Genomic DNA, 22,017 nt, shown 5'->3' with positions numbered 1-22,017 from the left:
GCCACAACGTCCACCACTGAGCATGTGCTTGGCCGCGCGAGCAGGGGCTTGAACCCCTGCCGGTAACGCTCACACCTGGAGCTGTTACCGCCGAGCAGACCGCTCGTTCACATTGATAGATGGAACTTGCATTTATTTGTTGAATATACAGGTGAACTGAGAATGCCATCGCTATACTTGAGTAAAACACTAGTAAAAGCCGATATGCGACGAAGACTTCCTTGAAATCTTTGGTGGGAAAGCAAGTGTTGAATAAGCCAGGCTAGTAACCAAATATTTATTAGCAGGGTTAAACAGAAAAAATGCAACAAAGTATGTAAGCACCAGGTAACCCTCCACGACGTAGGAGCCCGACATAGAAGGTCAGCAGGCCAGCAAAATTTTGGGCGCCCAACATTTGTGTTTCAAAGTGACCGCGCGGGTGTTGACAGTTCACGATCGACTTCTTATTGGAACGCCACGACTTGTAAGCTGGGAATCCAGCAGAGCTACATGTGCTTTCAATATAAGCATGACCAAAAAGACCTTACAAACCTACACATGTCGATCGTGATGAGGACAGGGACGGTGGTCTGGTCGCAGCGGTCGGCCAGGACGAGGTCGCCGGAGCATTCAAGTCCTGGGGCTGGCTTCTGCTTCTCTAGTCGTGACGGGGCTCGCCGCCGGCGCGGCCACCCCGACTACGGGTATAATAGTATCAAATGCGCTTCCATTTCCTTAATCCCTTTGTGTATCGCCACAGTGTCATATGCAATTTCACAGGAAGATTGAACATGCCACTGGTTCGTTGGCGCCCAGAAACCTTTTAGCCTGTCAAGGATATGGAAAGCCCCAGCTGAGCCCAAGGTGATTTTCTTTGCGCGGACTGCAATGCACCAGCGCATCCTCACGGCTTAGCCGCCGTCGCCTCCAGCCCTCGACGCTGGCACACCGCACCGCCTGGAGCCCTCGACGTCGCGTCGCCTGGAGCGCACCACATGACGCTCGACTTTCCACGGCTCGACGCAGCGCCGCCTGACGCAGCGCGCCATCGCCGCCCGCCGACGGTTCGTGAAATCCAATTAATTTTGGTTCTGATTACTGCGAAAATGTTTAATTTTTCCTTAATTTTGGCGCTCCGATTGCGTACCATTGAGCTCTGCATTTCATGGTGAAGCCGAGTGTACGCTACCGGCAATAGCGTAGAACATGGCCGCACTAATGCATGTTGAAACAGACAAGTTCATTCGCTTGTACTGAATTACTGATTTGTGCACGTAAAACAGAGATATGCAGCACATACATGTGTTCCTTGTGTTGATGTGGAGATGATGGGATTGATGTTGTGGTGAGCTAAATTGCATCAAGTCACTACCGGAGACGGCTTCTTTGCCGAGTGTCTCAGACTTTGCCGCGTGCTTTTTATCGGGCACTCGGCAAAGAGGCTATTTACCGAGTGCCAGCGAGAAAGAACTCGGCAAACATCTGGCACTCGGCAAAGAGCCTATTTGCCGAGTGCCACAGAGAAAGAACTCGGCAAAGAGGCTATTTGCCGAGTGCCAGAGATAAAGAACTCGGCAAACATATGGCACTCGGCAAAGAGGCTCCTTTCCCGAGTGTCATTTTTTGACACTCGGCAAACCCTATTTTTTCACTTTTGAGCAAGTTCGTGGAGGCTATTTGCCGAGTGCCAGAGAGAAAGAACTCGGCAAACACGTGGCACTCGGCAAAGAGGCTCCTTTCCCGAGTGTCATTTTTTGACACTCGGCAAACCCTAATTTTTTTTTTCACTTTTGACCTCCAAACTTTTTCTGCAGTCCTCATACAATACCTGGTACTCCATGTTCCAATGTGGCACATTTCTCGGACTTTTTCTATATTTCTTTAATTTATTTCAATTAATTGAATTTTCTTGGATAATTCAAATTATAACTGCTAGTCATTCGAATAATGAAAAAAAATGAATGAAAAAATGATATTCATGTTATTTAGTATAATGTGAGGCCGTATCCAGGAACAGACCACAAATTTCGAACATCTTGTTCACGAAACATGACCACGAACTTGCGATCGAGTTGTTTTTAAATTGTATAAAAAGCAAACGAAGTCCGAAAATCATGAAACTTGTCAAGATGTCATGATATCATATGTGGAGGCTGTGATAAAAATTTGAGAAGGTTTTGCACAAGTTGTCACGTACGATGCTTGCAAACCGAAGAATCTCCGAAGAAACCTGGGTAAACTTCTTCGGTTTGCAACAGTTACAAGCATCGTACATGCTTGCACAGAGACGCCCGCTGATTCGACCCGAGGGGGAAAAGTAAGTAACTTTAGATGTTATCACTACTTTATATGATATGTTGAATATCAAAATAGAAATTGGACGATTGTTAATCACTTGGGCAGGAACTGGACGATTGTGGCGAGTGGAGGTGCTCACACACGCCAAGTCAATAGCATCCTCGGTCTTCTGTGCAAGGAGCACTTCCCTGGCCTGGTTGAGTACGCCGGAGTGACGGGGTCGGCCTACTCGTTTGACCACTACGCCGCCGCCCCCGATGCTGCAGATCGGGCCCATAGGGTATTCAACAACAAGGCGGAGCGGGTGAAGCAAGAGCTGTGGGTAAGTCTTCCTCGCACTACATTGCTCAATACATCGTATTTATTGGACATTCTTGAAATAATGAATGGATACATCGTGTTTGTATGCAGGATTTCTTTAGATGCCAGGACGGACATGAGGCCAGGGCGGATGCGGTGGCTACCAAATGCTGCAAAAAAAACTCGTCGTGGACATGCATTACGAGGCGCGCATCCAGGCCGTCGTAACTTACCACGGGACCGTCGTTGGAACGAAGGTCACCAAAAGGGATGCAAGAACCATGACGCTGACCCGGGACCAGTACCTGCAGGTAAATACAGAACATTAATACTGATTCCTTTTGAGATTAAGTAGGCTTAATTTCATCTTCTGATATGTCATGTACTTGATGGCCTGTAGATGATTCCTTATTGGTGCGCCGCGCATCCCCAGTGCTGGGAACAGATGGTGGACAAGTGGTGCTCACGCGAGTGGGAGGAGACGCACAACTTGTGCCGGGAGCGGCGTTTGATGATGCCAGGTGTAGCACACCATCAAGGCAGCCGCAACCTCAGCGGATACGCACAAACATGGGTACGCGAATTCATTTATTTATTCTAACGCTCAATTCTGCATGATTTCTAATCATCTTGCTGTTTTTCTCGCAGTCGGCGTCACATGGTGGCCAGCCTTGCTCCATCTTCAAGGCATTTGCTATGGCCCACAAGGGCAAGGCGACGTCCGACGTCGACTACAACCCGGAGGACGGGCCCGAGGCGTACAGCAATGCGACCGTCCACAACCGCCTTAGTGAGTACACATCGATGGCAAGGGAGGTCCATGGGCCAGAGTACGATCCGAGCACCGAGGACCTTGATGGAGAAGTCGTCATGAGGGTGGGAGGAGGCAAGAAGCATGGGCGATACTGGATTGGCGACGGCGCAATCGACTCGGCCGCTACTCCCAGTCTCTCCCAGATTCGAGCAAGCAGCACGAGCACGAGCCCGGCCATACGACCTCGGAAGGACACTTCACACCACCGGGTAGAGGCACTCGAGGTTATTCCTGGTTTATTCGTCGTTCATTGGTTTTTTCATACCTTTCCTTTGCATTATTGTAACATTAGGGTGAATATATTGTAGGCCCAGCTGGAACAAGAGAGGAGGATACGGGAGCAAATGCAGGCGACGATGGAGAGAGTGGAGGCCGAGCGGGAGGCCGAGCAGCGGAGGATGGTGGAGATTCTTCAGTACATGCAAAGTATTGGCGCCGCTACGGGTGTAGCTCCGCCACCTTCGCTATTCGCTCCACCTCCACCTCCTCACTATTCTACTCCTGTGAGTATAAATGTTTTAGTTTGTATGTTCATGCTTACGGTCAAACCTAGTGGAGTATGAAAGTTTTATTCATGTATGGTATATATTTATCTTGTCTCACACATGCAATCTCTTCTCCTTTGTGCGGAATCAATCGGCGGCATCGAACGATCCTCATGCTTCAGCGAATCCTTCACCAAATCAGTTTCATTGACCATCTTGGTGATGATACTTGTGGTTGTTAATGGTACTTCTATTTGCAATTATGGTTGTAGATGATGGAGCACTTGGATTACTTGTGAACTTATTTGTGATATATTGTGAGACATGTGATGTTTGTGATATATATGTGGTGTTGGTGATATATATGTGCAGTTGATGATATATATGTGATGTTGGTGATGTTTGTTATATATATATCTGTTTGTTTGGATGGGATGTCAAAAACAAATAAAAAAGGCTGTTTTCAGTCACTTTGCCGAGTGCAATGGCCATGGCACTCGGCAAAGATGGCCTGTTTGCCGAGTGTCCTCCAGGTGGCACTCGGCACAGACGCCACCTTTGCCGAGTGTTTGATTCACTGGCGCTCGGCAAAGCGGAGGCCTTTGCCGAGTGTCAGCTTAGCACTCGGCAAAGCCTTTGCCGAGTGCGCGATAAAGTGCACTCGGCAAAGAGATCTTTGCCGACAAACTTTTTACCGAGCGCCCTTTGCCGAGTGTAGCACTCGGCAAAGCCTTTGCCGAGTGTATATCGTCCTTTGCTGAGTGCCTGAGGCACTCGGCAAAGAAGCTGTCTCCGGTAGTGAGTATATTGTTGTTGAAAATTGCACAGCTTGTAGTGTGTTAGTTTGAAGCACAGGTGCTGTGTTTTTCCTGAACACAAGGTGTTCGGTGAAAACCTTATTAGCTCCTCTGGAGCAAACAAAGCAGCTAGTCAACTGATGTAGTTCACAACTATTGCTCTTTAAACTAATTAATGAGGATGGGATATGGCAACAATTAATTAGAAAAAAAAATTGGTAACAAAACTATTGCTCAATTGGATAAAAAATCTGACTCACAATTCTGGTCAGGATTAATGAGTGTCAAGGATCTATTCCTAAGCTTTAGGAATTTTTGATTAGGTAATGGTACTCAAATAAGATTATGGGAAAATAGATGGTTAAGGACAACCACTTTGCAAGAGCAGTACTCAACTTTGTATAATAATATTGCACATAAGAAACATGATATTGTATTGAAAGTTCTAAGTTATGATCCTCCTAATGTATCTTTTCATAGAACTTTGGTGGGGGATAAGCTTGAGACATGGCAAGATCTTTTAGCTAAGATTGCGGAGGTTGATCTAAATGAGGAGCGGGCCGGATCTTTTTAGATAGGTTTTACATCAAAGTGGTCAGCTCTCAGTACAATCTATGTACAGAGCGGTGCTAGATAGCAACATAATAGACAATAACCGATACCTATGGAGTCTGAAAGTTCGTTTAAAGATAAAAAGAAATTGTGGTACTTACACAAAGATGTAATACTAACAAAAGACAATTTAATAAGAAGAAATTTGGAGGGAATGAAAAGTGTTGTTTTTTAGTTCAAACGAGACTATTCAACATCTTTTATTCTATTGTAATATGGCCAAATTCATTTGGAGGATAGTTCACATCACCTACGTCATACTACTCTTGACTAGCGTATCTCACATGTTTGTTTTATGACTAAATAATTTTAGTATGATGGTAAGAAAACAAATTTTGGTGGGAGCCGTAGCTATCTGTTGGGCAATCTGGCTTAGCCGGAATGACACGCTTTTTGACAAGGTCAATATATCCTCTCCTATGCAGGTTATTTACAGAGCAATATACTGAATTTGTTCCTAGGTATTACTTCAAAGGAAGGAGAAAACTATGAGGTCAAGATATCGTCAGTTGGAGATCGCATCGATGTATATCTTCGTAAAGTTCGGATAGAGGTTTAGCAATAGATTAAGTGTTTAAAATGAACATGTCTTTATTGTTAAAGATTTTTTTCCTAGGGCTTTTGTTGCCTTTGTGATAGACGGAGTCTGTCTTTTTGTTTTATTTTTTTAATAATGATCGGCCGAATTCATGTTGTCATGAAAAGGTTGTGATATTTTCATTAACTTAATAAAATAACAATCCTTTTATTATAAAATGCAAAAAATGCAGTAAATAGAGCAGCATCCAAGTCTAGCATAAGGAACAAGTTGATGGGAAGAGGTCAACGCTGTCATGGACAACCCATCCCAAAGCCTGTCCGCCTCGACACTGATGGCGTCGGCTAAGCTCGGCCACGCTTGTGAATCTTCAAAGGCAGCCCCTTCTACTGCCTCCACAGGCATGGTGAGTACATGGTGAATTAACATGTTGATTATGTATCATATCGACATCATGCTAACCTACAATGTTTTAAAGACAGTAGGACTTACATCTCGTGTTGTTTCTGTAGGTCAGTGGAGGATGGGGAGAAAGATAATAGCTTTGACATAAACAATGTTTTATCCGAAAGCATATGTTGACATAATTTTTGCTCAATTTCTCGATGCAGTTATTGTCCAGGAGCGTCTCGATCGCTGAATGGTAAGCTGTTCACGCGCGCGAACACGAGGCCTTCGTAGTAGAGCGCAGGCGCGGTTCCTGCCAAGGTGCGCCTCGCCAAAAAGGGCGTATAGGCTCGTTGATCTGGGGATCGGACGGTGCGGGTGGGCGGTTCAGCAAAATATGACGGGCCAGGTCTGTGCTGTCAGACCAATTTTTATCTGCAAAAAATTATTATGTACAAAGCCCCCTGCAAATGTACCAGTTGCGCGTCACATGTGAACCATTAGATTTCGATCCTAGAGACATAACGCTAGGTGAGCACACGAAAAACCCGGGGCATAGGATAGGTACCTATGCCTTTGGATATGCATAGAGTAGCTAGCTATACTTCAAATTAATCTCCAACGTGTAGACTTACTGGAAATTTTGGTGGGAAAGCAAGTGTTGAATAAGCCAGGTTAGGCCAACTCCAGCACAATCTGCAAATCCAGTGCTACAGTGTTTTCGGGGGGGCTACTGTAGCACCAGAAACCTTCTCGAGCGGTCCTCTATCCAGTGCTACAGTACCGCACAGTGTTGCGGAGAGTATGACGCTGCATTTTTGCTGGGTTACTGTAGCAGTCAAGCTTGTCATGGCGTCGCCATATCGTCGTTATGACGGTGTGGTGGCATTTTTGGCCTTGCCACGACGACGCTACGGCGACGGCATCTATGGCGTCTACCACATATGAGTGGCATCGGTATGGCATCGTTATGACATCCTAAAACATGTGGCGGGCGCCATAATTTACTATGGAGGGGATTAGAAGAGTCCAGATCCAGAACTTCAACTTACTTGCATAGCTGCACATCGTGCTCCACCTCTGCTTGATTTCCGACGGCGCATCACGTCCGCCACCTCTGCACCGGTCGCCTCTGCTCTGGCCGCCTCTGCTCCAGCCACCTCCACCCTCTGTGCCAGTCGGCGGCCGCCTCCACCCTCTGCTCTGGCCGCCGGAAGCCCTAGCCCTCTGCTCCGGCCGCCTCCAACATCCGCTCCGGCCGTCTGCCTCCATCCTCTGCTCCGGCCGCCCACCTCCACCCTTTGCTCCGGCCGCCCGCCTCCAGTCCTCCACCCTCTGCTCCGGCCGCCTCCAACGTCTGCTCCGCCCGCCTGCACCTCTGGTAAGTCCCTCCGGCCTCCGCAGTCCGCACCCCTCTCTGCTGGTCTGCAGTCGGCTGGGGCTAAAGCAGGCTAGCAGCTCATGTCGCCCTTCTGTCTGCAGACAAAGGCACAGAGCACTCATATTCTTGCGATGAACTACTGAAGTGCATAGGAAAAAAATAGAAAACTAGTATTTTGTACAGTCAAGACTACAATTTCATTCAAATACCAATGTAATTAGGAAAAAACAATCAAGATTCAAAGTTAAATACCAATGTAATTAGGAAAAAACAATCAAACTAAGTTGTTGTCACTTTTTTTCAAAACATGGCTACTCAAGGGACTAGAAGTGCGGAGGCCTCGGACGCCACATCAAATTATGATCCAAAGATCGATCCAAAGCGCAAGCCGGGAAGGTCAAATGATCCTGGATGGAAATATGCATTTTAGCCGACTATTGGTAATAGAGATCTCTTGCAGTGTTGCTTGTGTGATAGAACTATAACTGGAGGAATTACAAGGCTCAAGGAGCATCTTGTGGGTGGTTATGGAGATATTCTGAAGTATGCCAAAACCACACCAGCTATTGCTCAGGAGATGCAAGCTGCTTTGAAGGGCAAGAAGAGACCACTTCTGCTTGATAATGATGGAGAGCTTCAAGGAGAAGATGATGATGTGCTTGATGTGACAGAGGAGTCCCAAGATGCTTCTAGAAGCATTGTGCATCCTAGTTCAGGGACAGCTGCCAAAAGGAAACAATCTAGTTTTTTGAAGTTCAGAGCACCAAAAGAGACCAACACAAAGTCAGTTGGTTCAATGCTTAGGAGAACTCCAAAAGAGGTTGTGGAAGAAAGACATTCGAAGAGTCCTTCTTAGATCAGTATCCAAGCTAGCATGAGGATAAAGAAGAAAGAGATGCTGTCAACTTGGAGTGGGCTAGGTTCTTTTATGAGTGTGGCATACCATTCAATACCGTAAATTCTAGGCAATTTGAGATTGCTATAGAGGCCACTGCACAATATGGTTCTGGGTACAAGCCTCCATCCTACCATGAGCTTAGGGAGCCATTACTCGAGAAGGTTGTTAAGGAAACATATGATTTGAGGAAGAGGCATGAGGATGCATGGAAGCAATATGGTTGCACATTAATGTCAGATGGATGGACGGATAGGAGAGGGCACCATTTGATCAACTTCCTAGTCAATAGTCCAGAGGGGACTTTCTTCTTAGAGTCGATTGATGCATCAAGTGAAGTTCATGATCCAGTGATGCTAGCTGATTTGTTAGAGAAGAGAATAAGCGACATTGACGTTGATAAAGTTGTGCAAGTAGTCACTGACAATGGGGCTAACTATAAGGCAGCGGGCAAGCTTCTCATGGAGAGGTTTCCTACACTTTATTGGACACCTTGTGCTGCACATTGCTTGAATCTTATGTTGGAAGATGTTGGAAAGTTGAAGGCATTCAAGAAGCCTATCTCACGTGCCCGTCATGTCACTACTTTCATCTATAGGCATGGAAGACTTTTTAGTGCAATGAGGGAGAAGACAGGTGGTAGGGATCTTGTGAGACCAGCAGCAACTCGATTTGCTACCACATTTCTCAACTTACAAAGTTTGCACAAGCATAGAGATGCACTGAGATATCTGTTTACCTCTGATGATTGGACGAGTTGCAAACTAGCAAAGACAGAGGCTGGGAAAAAAGTGTATGATATTGTGCTTTTTAGGGAATTTTGGAACTCTGTTGAGGATTGCCTTAGAGCTTCTCTACCACTTATCATTGTGTTGAGGGTGGTTGATGGTGATGAGAGGCCTGCCATGCCAGAGGCTGGGAAAAAAGTGTATGATATTGTGCTTTCTAGGGAATTTTGGAACTCTGTTGAGGATTGCCTTAGAGCTTCTCTACCACTTATCATTGTGTTGAGGGTGGTTGATGGTGATGAGAGGCCTGCCATGCCAGAGGTTGCTTCTCTCATGAATCATGCAAAAGAGAGGATAAAGACTGCCTTCTGTACTGAAAATAAGAGAAGCTTGCTCAATAATATCTTACAAATTATTGAGGGTCGTTGGGATAGGCAAATGGACACCCCACTCTATGGTGCTGCCCTCTTTTTGAACCCAGAAAAATTCTATGCCATCCAAAAAGAGAATGATAAATATGTTGGGCACCTAAGGGGTTGTTTCAATGATGTGCTTGCACGAATGGTGGAAGATGAGACCCTTCGAAACAAAATTGAAGAACAATCCATGCTCTACGAAGATCAACGTGGAGGCATCTTCAAGAATTGTATGGCCCTTCAAACTATGAAGTCAAAGAACCCTCGTAAATGATTTGAAATTTTAATTATAGCATGTTATTTACAGCTTAACCCGTAATATATGCATGTTTATTGTCAATTTAGTTGATTGGTGGCGTGCGTATGGTGGTCGATCTATTGACTTACAAAGATTTGCTAAGTGTATTGTTAGTCTTTGTGCTTCATCATCTGGTTGTGAGCGTAATTGGAGCACTTTTGAATTTGTAAGTGAAGTACTCAAGTTTCACATTTCAATTAGCAAAATTAATAATACATTTTTGTTAACTTTGCTTGCTTGTATGGTTGCTTGTAGATTCATACAAAGAAGAGAAACCGGCTAGAGCATAAAAGATTGAATGATTTGATTTATGTTGCCTACAATCGGAAAATAACTAGTAGATTCCAAAAACGCCGTGAGGAAGCGGGTAAAAGCTATGATCCTTTGGTTATGTAAGACTTTGATTGGGAAAATGAATGGGTTGACCCAACGGCCCAACCTCAATGTTCTAGTGCTGTGGACATCACATGGGACCAAGTTGATGAAGCAATTGGTGCATCACATGAGCTTTGAGGTCGTAACCTTCCTAGGACCTACGCTCGTTGTGCAAGACATATATCAAGAGTGGTTGAAGAAGCAAGAGTGGTTGAAGATGATGAGGAGGAGTGAGAGGAAGAAGACATCATTGTGGATGATGTTGATGATTTTGGTGACAAACTAGTGGATGCTACTAAAGATGATGCAGAGAACATGGATGCTTCAAACGATTTTGATGAGTTTGCATTGGATGACTTTTGAGAGATGAGAGATTTGAAATTTTGAATGATGATTGATGAGAGAGTGCTATGTCTTTTGTGCTACATTTACATTGCTATTTATCTTTTGTGCTATATTTACATTACCATTTATCTTTTGTGCTATGTCTTTTGTGCTACATTTACATTGCTATTTATCTTTTGTGCTACATTTATATTGCTATTCGTCACGTGTGTATGGCGTCGCCACGCCACGCGTCATGTCGCTGTAAAGTTGTGAAGGTGGTGGGTCGCCACGCCACGCCACGCCGCCGTAACAACTATGGTAGCAGTACGCAATACTATAATAGGGGATGCTGTAATAGTATTTTTGAGGATGAAAATTTAAAGTAGCTGCTGGAGATGACCTTAATAACCATATGCTTATTACCCCGGTTAAAAAAAATGCAACAAAGCATGTAAGCACCAGGTAATGCTCCGCGGCATAGGAACATCGTGACTGCCTTTCTCCACACAATTAATACACCGCCTTATTCCTAAACAAAAGCCCTCCTTCCATGAGCGTAATCATGCCTAACCAAGTTTAGGCCCTAATCAACACTTGTTTTTCTCCAACCCTCACAAGAGAGCTAAGGGTGAAAGGAGAAAACACATAGGGACAGGAGCGGACTTTTTTGTTTATATATATATATTTTTTAATATTTTCAAATTTACACGTCTGTTTTAAAAAAATGTGATCTTGCCAATGAACAAACGATGGTAACCTATTATTGCAATTTTTTGAAACGGATATGTAAATTTGAAAATATTAAAGAAAAATATATATAAAGAAAAAAAATCGACAGGAGCGATGATTTACAATCATGCATGGGCCGGACCGAAAAAAGCCCGGTTAATTTCGGACCTAAAATTTGGGCTAGCAAAATATGGGCCACAGACGGGCCAGGCCTGTGGTGTCCGACCATGCAAAAAGTAAAAGTAATGCTTTGGGCCGGGCTCGCGCTAGGCCCAGGTTACTTCTGATGACCAACTGCTGCCCAAGCCCAGCCGAAAGCAGCCAACATTTGTGTTTGGAAGTGACCGCGCGGGTGTTTGACAGTTGACGATCGACTTCTTAGGCCATGGACAACGCTCATACGCGGAAGGGCCCTTGCGGACTGGAGTCGTGCCACGGTAGAGGTCAGCCCAATGATCGCGGGCGCTTGCGGACGGAGTCGTAGCTCGGTCGACGCTCCGAGCAGTTCGCGTGCTGGAGTCGACGCTCGATGGCGATTGCGCTCGACAGTTGGACTTTGACCGTGAGTAGTATATAACTCCCATATGATTGTCTTACACGTATACGAATTTATAGAGTTTTCTTGATTCTCAGATCATACGATTTTATCTGAGAATGAGAAAAGAGTCTCTGAATATATAGAAATTACTGTAGGTTATAGGATATCTTTAAACAAGAAAATCTATTTTTAAACTTAAGAATGATATAATCATACTTAGAAAAGAGTCTGGAGACTATATATATATATATATATATATATATATATATATATATATATATGAAGCCAAGAGGTCCTGTAAAAGAACCAAGCCAGAAAAAAAGACACACAAACATCTCATATGCTATCTGCAATCGTGATCTACGTCAATATCTCTTCAAGATCACGCACAAGAAGCCCTCCACTAGTTTTAAATCCCGTCTAAACTAGCTACAACCCTCTTATATTTTATCTCAAAGATCAATACAAGAACGCACGATATAAGATTATTACTCTCCTCTACTCTATATATGCATATATATACACAATTACCCTTAGAGCAGCCACAGCGTGAGCCTGAAAACGGTGCTCGAAGGAACATTCCCTCCAGGCACTGGTGCCTTCACACTGCAGCAGCTGGTGCTTGCTAAAAAAATTGAAGCATCGGCGCATGTTGAAGAGCTGATGCTAGATGAATAGAATAATATTTTCTCACACGAATCACAGGAAAGGTAGGAGCGGTAGTTGACGAGCTGCTGCTTTTTTACCTCTGTCCGGGCCCACCATTTGTTTTGGCACTGATGCTGTGCGCTGTGAGCCGAAGGATGATTGGAGCACCGGGCTAACGTGGCGGAAAGAGAAATTTTCAGGCACCATCTACGTAGGCTGCTCTTAGTGGTCCGAAACGCCGCGACTTGTAGGCTGGGAATCCAGCAGAGCTACTTGTGCGGTGTTCTTTTTTTCTAATTTTTGGGTGAATTGATTCTTGGATGAAACACGGTACTAGGGACCACGTGTGTCGGCGCTCGTAGGCCAACAGCATCAACGTCAGCCGATGGTGCGGACTCCCAATGTCGGCTCGCTTCGCTCTGACCCAGTGACATGAGAAGAGTCAAGAGTTTGGATTCGACAATGACTCAGCGAGACCAAATCAAGAAGGCAAACATTTGTCTTTCGATGCCGGATTCTAGATGGCAGTCGACAATCGTAACGAACCCAAGTGTTGTCTCCTTCACAAGAGTTTCGTGCGGTCTTTTTTTTTTAAATATTCATTCTTCGATCATAAGCGGCACCATCTGTGTTGCCGCTGGAAATGTACTCCCGCTTGAATCTTCTTCCGCGAGATGGAAAAAGGTTGACATATTCAATCAGTACCAGTGATTTTAATTTATTATTAAGGTTTTATAGTCAGTTTCTTCTCGTATGAGATACGTATTGAGATAATAATAGACTTCGAATTATTATTTTATTTTTGAGTTTCTGTTAGGTATTGCAGTGTCGTTTTAAAATTACTACTTTTTTTATTCGGATGGAGAAGCTAGTTAGAACCATACAATAGTCTATGAGAAAATCTCTTATTTGCTATGAGAAGATAAGGTGATTTTCTATTCACCATCATACAAAATGAACTTACTTATTTACTATTATTTCTGATTTTCATCCATTTCTCGTCATTGTCGTCCATTTGATTCATAGAAAAGACATATTTATTTTTAGGAGTAGGATGACAGCCTCTGTCACGGTTGCAGATAGCTAATCAAAGTTTGGGACTTTTTAGAGACCGAATCTTATAATGTAATGTACTGTAGAGTTGTAGAAATTTTCTTTATGCTTACATATAATTTTTAAACGTTGAATTCGAATGAATAGATCAGGAGAATAAATTTCTTTATGGTTACATAGGTTGTTTGCCAACCATTAGGGAAGCTGCATGGTTACATTTGTGATTATAATTAGGCATAGAAAAAATAGAACTAATTTTTGTGATGAATATCAACGTTGTAGAAAATTTTGTGTAGATATTTTTAGTGTGTTTATTTGTTGTGTTTTCTATAGTAGAAAAATGAATATAAAAATAATAAGGTGATTGAACTGTAGTGGATACTTCCTCTAAGGGAAAATGCATCTTTTTATAGATTAAATGGATGACAGTGACGAGAAAAGAATAAAAATTAGAAGCAGTGATAAATAAGAAAGTTTATTTTGTGAAATGATAAATAAGAAATCACCTTATCTTTCAATAATAAATAAGAAATTTTCTTATAGTCTTTAGATGTGGTAACAGAAAAATCTTATTGAAGCTAGTAAATATTCCCGAAACAAATTATATTGCACGACACAACACAACTCAGGAACCACAAACATACCTTAAGTACCCATGAACTTGTTAACAAGAGGAGATGAGCGGAAACGGATTCGATAACACAAGAAGTACCTGGTCTGATCTTGCATTGGACCCGGTTTTCTTCCAGCATGTCGTCATTTGGAGCCTCAGATAATTTGTCCAGCAGTTCACACATCCAACTGTTCAGGCAAGCAAGCAAGTACGAGGAAGCTTGCGCAAGATGCTGACGGCCTCTGCCCAGCCCTTGGATATGTCAACCAAACGACAGGTAACTTCAACAATTGATTCCCAACCGTGCGGCCGTTCTAGACAAACGAACGGCCGTGTTTCCTCCAACCCGTTTTTGCACGGAAGAATCGACTATATAAGAACCAGAGAATGTTCTATTCGCTTCAGCACGAGCAAAGGAGATTCCCAGCTCAACGCCGCCACGAGCCCGCCTCCTATCCTGTTCCCGACTCCAACCTATAAATCTTCGAGACAGGAGAATCCAAGTGTGAGATCTCGCACCAGAATGTGATCTTGTTTGCTTTCTAGTTCTTTCGCTACATGTCATTCTTTTTCAGTTTTGATTATGTTCCCTTGCTGCTTTTAAAATCAATTGCTTTCTTGGTTCTTGTCTTAAGTTTTTTCTTCTTCTTTTATAAAGTTTTTTTTTAAGATCTCTTATTTTATAATGCCAGGCCTCTCTTTGTTCTATATTATATCTTGTTCTCTCTTGTTGCTGATCCAAATGACAGAGACGGCGTGCGGCGATGAGTTCGTTGGGAAGCGGGGTGATGACCACTGGCTTGATGCTCGTGTTGCTCGCTGTCAATGCGGGCATCACCTCCGGCGGCGGCTACCTCTTGCACCTCAGTCTCCTAGGGGTTCTCGCTGGTGTCAACCTCATCGTCATTGGTGTCTGGATGACTGACAATCCGACGGCCTTTGTCGCCATCATGTTCCCCGACATAGGTGCGCTCGCAGCGTTCCCGCGTCGCAACCTTGCCATCATAGGGCTCATCATGGTTTCGTCCGCCATCAAGGCTGCCGCCGGCGCGGCGAGCCCCGCGCTCTGCTTCGGCCTCTTTGCTCTGTTACTACTGGGGATTTCACTCATCAACTTGGAGTTTTCGGCAAATAGTTGATGCAATTCTTGGATGTATTGATGCTCTCGTAATTCTTCAACCGATGGCCACTGTCAGTCTGCTCATTCTATATTGTATCGTAATTGTCCTGGATAATTTAGTGGATATATGTGTCAATGGAACACCTGCTAGCAAAGTTTGATGACTCATAGAGCATATCCTGTTCCACATCTGCAGTGACTCGATTCAGGAGCCTGTAATATTCCTTTCGAAATGAAAAGGAATCCAGATTGTAATTTTTCTTTAGAGTTTTTACTTTTAATTGAGCATCTAAATAGTACAATTGTTATACTGCTGTAGTGCAATCTCTTCTTTTTTTCGTCCCTGCTTTCTGGCCATGATGCAAGACAATACTGTTTTATGACCATTTTATATAGTGCAATCATGATTGTAACTTGAATATATCAATGTGTGTGCCAATTGAACATCTTTTAAGATAGTGTGCTTATTGGAGAGTGTTAATGTGTATAGCCTATTAGATGGACCTATATTATAACACTTGTATTGAGGATTAGAAAAAAAAAACCAGCGTAACATAATGATAGAACAGGGCCCATACATTTCGGAAGCAAATTCTGTGAAATCGGACTTCACACGTAGACCCTTGTCTCCGCGTAACATGTGTCTTCCACCACGCCTGCATGCACACGCGTGAGCTATTTATCGAAAGTGCATGACGCAGATAGAGGTCTCGCGAAGATCTTTCTCGTAAAAGTCTCACATAATTTGTTTCCCATACTCTTCCCTTATATGTACATGTAAAATGACAACTTCACAGTGACCAAAGCCAGAGAAAAATCACACCTAACGCCGAGAAACCAGAGAAAACATAACAATTTGACTCCTGAATCCAACATGACACGTGCCGAGGAGTATTCCCACCAAACTTAAGTGTAGCTCCAAATTATTTTACCCCATCGATAACTCGCACGATCCACATCTTGGGCTTCATTTTACTCAGTATCGACGGCTTTGGATCATGACCAGTGACAGCCACCCAAAAGCAGCAGAAAGAAGCCAAAAGCCCACAGCGGGGAAGACCATGCTGTCGGCAATCCCGGTGACTGCCATAGAGGAGGCCGACAGTTCCTACAACCGGAAGGAGCCATCGTATGTGTTCGGCTAGCGTGCCGGAGTTGCTGACCACCGTGACAAGGTCATGATCTAGCACCACGCCGAAGCTGTCATATGCTGCGCCGAGGTTGGAGCCATGGAGCATGCCAACAATTCACTGGGTGTGTCCGGCACCTAGGCGGGCCTGGAGCGCAAACTTGTCGGAGGTGTCAAAGTCCGCGTCGGGGACATCGAGAAGCACGCCGAGAAGATTGTTGCCGCGTCCGGCGTCTCGGTTGGACTGAGATCCTCTGCATTGGAGAAACCAAAGCAGAGAGGCTACAACGCTCTGCATTAAGGTGAACGTGCACCGTCCGATCAAAAATGGAAAGCCCAGATCTGTCGCATGGAGTCAACCCCGGATTTGCTGATGCATCGGCGTGCCGGTGGGTAATCTCAAGTAGCACCCTCTCCTTTTTTTTTTTTTTGCATGTACCAAGTTAATGCCGATAACAAACCAAAGAACAACACAGCTTAAAAGCATATATGGCTAGCCCGTTGCAATCTCACTTGGGAGAATGGTTATAGCTTAGCCACCAACCATGGCTGATAGATCTGGGCGTATTACCCTTGAACACATGCATTATGTTAAGACTGGTGTAGCGAGAGATCTATGTCAACAAAATTGGCCTCGGTTTCTGTTGGAAGCTCTCACATGGTGTCGGCTACATCCCCGGCAATTCACTGGTCCCGGCATGGGCCTTCGGAGAGCTAGCTGCCCACCCATGCATGAGTTGTCATTTGTACGTGTGCCCATACGTCCAAGCCTTCTTGACGGCCTTCAGGCCTGGGCAAGTTTGTAGTTTATGATTATTTAGTTTGGAGATAGAAACGGATGGAGAACTGGAGATACAGGCTCTAAACCGAAGGAGATCGACAAGGTGGTGTAGGTTGGTAGGACTCTATTGTAGATAGAAACTTGTTTGTCTTTTTGAACGAAAAGATAGAATAAAATTGCTTGCTTGCGATTTGAAACATCTATTTTGCTGATCTGTAAGCCGTTTGCCGCCCCTATAAATATAAAGACCACAAACCTCGGTTGAGAGCACGCAGAAGCCAAGGGAACCTCGCTCGATCTCTTCTCAAACCAATCTAGCTAGCTTGTTGGCAAATTTCGACGATCATGAAGATTCTCTTCGCCGGTTGCTTTCTCGTCCTGCTCTTGAATGGTATCTTTCTTATATTGTTGCACGTGTTCACTAGCTAGATTATAATCCGTACTGTTCGTGGAGTTATAATATCAATCTATCCCGCTCACATTATTGTTTTGCATGCAGTTGCTCATGTGGAGTGCCGAGTCGCTCCTGTGGAGTCCCGGCGCCACGACGATGACAGCTCCCCCGACCGGTTGTACAAGCTGTTCATATTCGGAGACTCCATTGCCGACGACGGCAACGTCCCGAACCCAGGCTTGAACCGGGGTTCTCGTGCTTGGTACTACCCCTACGGCATGTCGGACGACGACCACGACAATAGTCCAACTGGCCGCTTTTCCAACAACATGGTCCAATCTGATTTTCTCGGTACGTAAGCTAGCTGCAATCGATCTGCTGTCATGAACGATACTATACTATATAAATCTTAATATGTGTATTAGTAGATGGTCAATTTGCTGGCATGCATGTGCATATATATCTAATTCGTGATGACGTCGCTGCTTGGTCGTTTGCAGCCAAGATTCTGGGGCACGACGAGTCTCCTCCGCCGTACGCGGCGCACAAGGCACGGCGGGGGAAGAAGAGCAACCGCATCAACTCGTCCGGCATGAACTTCGCCAACGCCAGCTCCGGTGCCGTGTACCTGGTGCCGACGCTCGGCGCGCAGATCGACCAATTCAGTAGTCTGGTCTCGGACGGCGTCATCACAGAACGGGACCTCGACGAGTCGGTCGCGCTCGTTGCCTACTCCGGCCGTTACTATGGACGCATCAGCAACTCGGCCAGCGATGACTACGTGAGTAGTACACATGCACGCGTATATATGCTTCTGATCGATGATTAATTTTGCTGCTTGGTCGTGTATATCCGCAGATCGCTCGCTTCGCCGAGGACGTGACGGAGGAGATTGCAGGAATCGTGAAGCAGCTACAGGAGCTCGGTGTGCCCAAGGTGCTGGTGAACTCGGTACCCCCGCTCGGCTGCACGCCGTGGATGTCCAGGTTCACCAACTACGACCATTGCGATAAGCGCGGCAACATGATCTCGGACGCACACAACACGGCTCTCCTAGATAAGCTAGGCAAAGAGAAAAACGTTATGCTGCTCGATGTGAACACCATGTTCACCGAGCTTGTCAGCCCCAAACCAGGTATGAATGAAACTTCAACAAATTATACATATTGCATTATATTCATCTCGGGCGGCCGGCCGGCTTCCCGGCTTAACTATATGATATTTGACGAATCGCATGCGTGCATGCAGGGTCGACGTTGTCGAAGCAGTTCAAGTACATGTACCAGCCGTGCTGCGAGAGCATCGACGCAAGCGGCTACTGCGGACAATATGATGGCAACCGCCCGCTGTTCCGGCTGTGCCGCAACCCGGACGAGTATTTCTACTGGGACTACATCCACCCGACGCATGCTGGCTGGAAGGCTGTCATGCAGCTGCTCCAAGGGCCCATCATGGCTTTCCTCGGCATCTCAAACCTCAACCACTTTTAAAGTTATTAAAACTAGCTAGTATTAGCTAGTATTTGCATGCTTTCAGTTGGAAGACGTATATATAGTTTGTTAATTAGGCTTTTAGATCGAGTCTGTTCTACCTTGCTTGATATGGATAGATTAATCCTTCCATGCTTGGGTAGGGTTTTTTTTTTTTTTTTTTTGCTGGAAGATATTCACTCTCGATGTGAGAGTGTGAGGTTGGCCTTCAACGGCCGTTAGATTTTCGAACATATTAATTTCATGAGTGAACATAATCTATATCTACTTCGGCTGGTCATCTGTTATCTAATACGTATAATATACGTTCATTTATTTATTCATTCATTCTGCATGCGTGCTTTTTATGAGCGCCTCTTAAGGTGGAGACTAGCTCTGGGAACTAGTGTACTCCGATCCAACGCCCATCCAATACCTACTTTTGAATCTTGTGGCGAAAGTATGGTGTAAGCCTCTATACTTCTCTGACCTCAACACTCAACTGGTCATTAAGGAAAAATTAAACAATGTATATACGCTCAATTCAATACTGGTTGGCAACATGCTTCTTGACAAGTTAACATTAAGAGATATTCAGATTGGCCAAAAGGGTAAGACAGCTCTAAATACGAGCCATCTGTAATATTAATACAGACCGTATATAAATAGAAATCATCTGTATTAAAAGAGTGCTACTTTCGAGGAGTCTCGTTATTATCACAAACGATTCTTCTTTACAGCTGTCTATGAGAATGGTAGTATTTATTAAACAAAGATAAAATAGAAATAAAAGAGAAAAAATACATAGAAGTTTGAAAATAACTTATATTTAAAGAATAGTTGAGAAAACTAAAATAACCTACATTTATAATAAGAGAGAATTCAGATTGGCCGAAAGGGCAAGACCGGATAAGGCAGTCAGGCACTAGTAGCGGATCTAGAGAGTTTTTATTGGGCGTAGCGCATATGCAGAGTTGATCTCTATGTATGCTCCGCCATTGGCAGGCAGCATGGTCCATCATTATTATCAAGAGATTGAGATACTACTTTTGACAATATGGGACTGCGCTAGGTACATGCAAATTAAAGCTCTACGTACCTTAAGAAATTTTAGCTATATAAGCCTAGTAGCATTTCGATTATCCTAAGCCTAACTATATATATATGCCACCTATTGATCTTGTAGGTCGTTGCGCACCAGTCAAAATATGAAGATTCTGATTGACACGCAGTCGATCTAGCTTAGAGAGAGAGAGAGAGGAACGTAGCTTTAAGAAACATGACAAAGTTGATCATGTAAGTCACTTGAACATGTTAGAGGCCCACAAAAGGTTATTTCCTTTTCGAATGACAGAACGGTGATTAGATGGGGTGAATAGAAGCCTTTAAAAAATCTTCGTAAAGAATAAGATTTATGTTCAATTTGAACCCAACACACCTCAAGAACGAATCATAAGCGCAACACAAGGCACAGCCAAAACAACACGAAAGTACGCTCACAGCGAACAGCAAAAAATTCTTCGACAAACAATACCTTTGACCAGTTCTAATGAACGGTACTCCGATACTACGACCAGTACTGATGAACAATACTAATGAATAGTAACTACGACCATATGAATAGTAATTCCAACCAGTGTTGGTGAACACTAACCCCGACAAAATGAACAGTACTTCCGATCATATGAACAGTACCCTTCCAATGCACCAACCTACAGAAAAGTCTGAAAAAGATCCGGTTGCTGAAAATATTGTTAATGTTTTTTCAGGATAGGACTGGAAGTTCCGAACTGATAGCAGAACTGAAATACACTAGCTCAGAACTTAAAAATTTAAACTAGAAAACCAACCAAACATGGTCCAAATCCTGTGAAATTTTAGCCAAAACTTCTCACGTACATGATGAATCTTTATCCAGAAGATCTCCTCAAAGAGAAAGAATTCACCCTTAATTTTGTGGATTTGACCAAAATCACACAGAGAGAAAAATTTTAAAGAAAAATCACTCGTGTGAGGAAATCGTTTTGGAACCGCTCTAGATGTTCTCACACATGTCCTAGCAACCTTTTGCCCCAATAAAATCACTCAAAGTCGCTGCCAAAAACGAAGAGTGAAAAATCAACCAAATCTTGAAGAGCAAGAGATTAGAACGAGGGAGATCAACAGCATCATAAATATGCTAAACAACCGATGAATAGAAATAAGAACATAGCAAGATTTATAGATACCTAGCTTGGAAGCAGCCCTTCATCCTCCCAATTTTGATGAGATTAAGTTTAGAGCTATGAACCCTAACTTCTCCCTTTGTAACTCTAACCAAGCCTAAGAAATATTCAAATGAAAATAAGTCCTAGAGAGGTCTGTTTGCACCGGCTCTCTCCCATATATATAGGCAAATGGACAATTCTCAAACTGCCCCTAAAGACAGCATAGATATTATCCCCGAAGGGCAAAATGGTCCAACTCATTTGTTGTCCATCGGATGGACCTGACGCCTTTACGACTCTGCTTCATCTCCATGCAACCTTCGTGATGATGCAACACATCCTCCGACTCTGCCTCCGGTTTTGAGGAGAAACCGGAAAAATCATCTTGCATGCTTCTCCAAGCATGACTGCTTGATGTCGACGTGTGTTCGACCTCCGCTATGACATTTGACGCCTTCAAGTCTTTGCACTCCCGTCACTAGGCCACCTCTTGACTTGACATCGCCTTTCTGCCTTGACTTGGTCGATGCCATCTTCATCACCTTTTCAACCCACCATGTTTTCTTGCGCCCTTCATGTGAGCGAGGCGGATCGCCCATGGCTCCACCCGACGTTGCACGGTCCGTTGGCACCAAATCTCCACTTGCCCTTCATCGCCTTACTGTTGCCCGCCATGTAGCATCCATACACCTACACATCATGA

General features: G+C 44.2%; 3 protein-coding genes across 3 annotated transcripts; all 3 read left to right on the top strand.

Annotated features, from left to right (window-relative positions):
• The first annotated feature begins 6,121 nt into the window (after positions 1-6,121).
• Positions 6,122-10,669, top strand: LOC133895012 (uncharacterized). The gene is made up of 7 exons (XM_062335231.1): positions 6,122-6,232; positions 7,274-7,594; positions 8,055-8,377; positions 8,560-9,899; positions 9,979-10,097; positions 10,187-10,298; positions 10,593-10,669. The coding sequence occupies exons 1-7, from the start codon at positions 6,122-6,124 to the stop codon at positions 10,667-10,669; spliced, it is 2,403 nt and encodes an 800-aa protein (XP_062191215.1).
• A 3,963-nt stretch (positions 10,670-14,632) lies between these two features.
• Positions 14,633-15,644, top strand: LOC133896427 (uncharacterized). Its single transcript, XM_062337028.1, has 2 exons — positions 14,633-14,719; positions 14,964-15,644. The coding sequence occupies exon 2, from the start codon at positions 14,979-14,981 to the stop codon at positions 15,351-15,353; it is 375 nt and encodes a 124-aa protein (XP_062193012.1). The 5' UTR covers positions 14,633-14,719; positions 14,964-14,978; the 3' UTR covers positions 15,354-15,644.
• Positions 15,645-17,589: 1,945 nt separating this feature from the next.
• LOC133895011 (GDSL esterase/lipase At5g03600-like) lies at positions 17,590-19,128 on the top strand. Its single transcript, XM_062335230.1, has 5 exons — positions 17,590-17,635; positions 17,744-17,989; positions 18,139-18,419; positions 18,497-18,773; positions 18,887-19,128. The coding sequence occupies exons 1-5, from the start codon at positions 17,590-17,592 to the stop codon at positions 19,126-19,128; spliced, it is 1,092 nt and encodes a 363-aa protein (XP_062191214.1).
• Positions 19,129-22,017: the final 2,889 nt, after the last annotated feature.

This window comes from Phragmites australis, chromosome 16 (genome assembly GCF_958298935.1).
Source record: "Phragmites australis chromosome 16, lpPhrAust1.1, whole genome shotgun sequence".
Taxonomy (NCBI): Eukaryota; Viridiplantae; Streptophyta; class Magnoliopsida; order Poales; family Poaceae; genus Phragmites; species Phragmites australis.
The sequence above is the reverse complement of the archived record's forward strand: the minus strand, read 5'-3'. Positions and strand labels throughout refer to the sequence as shown.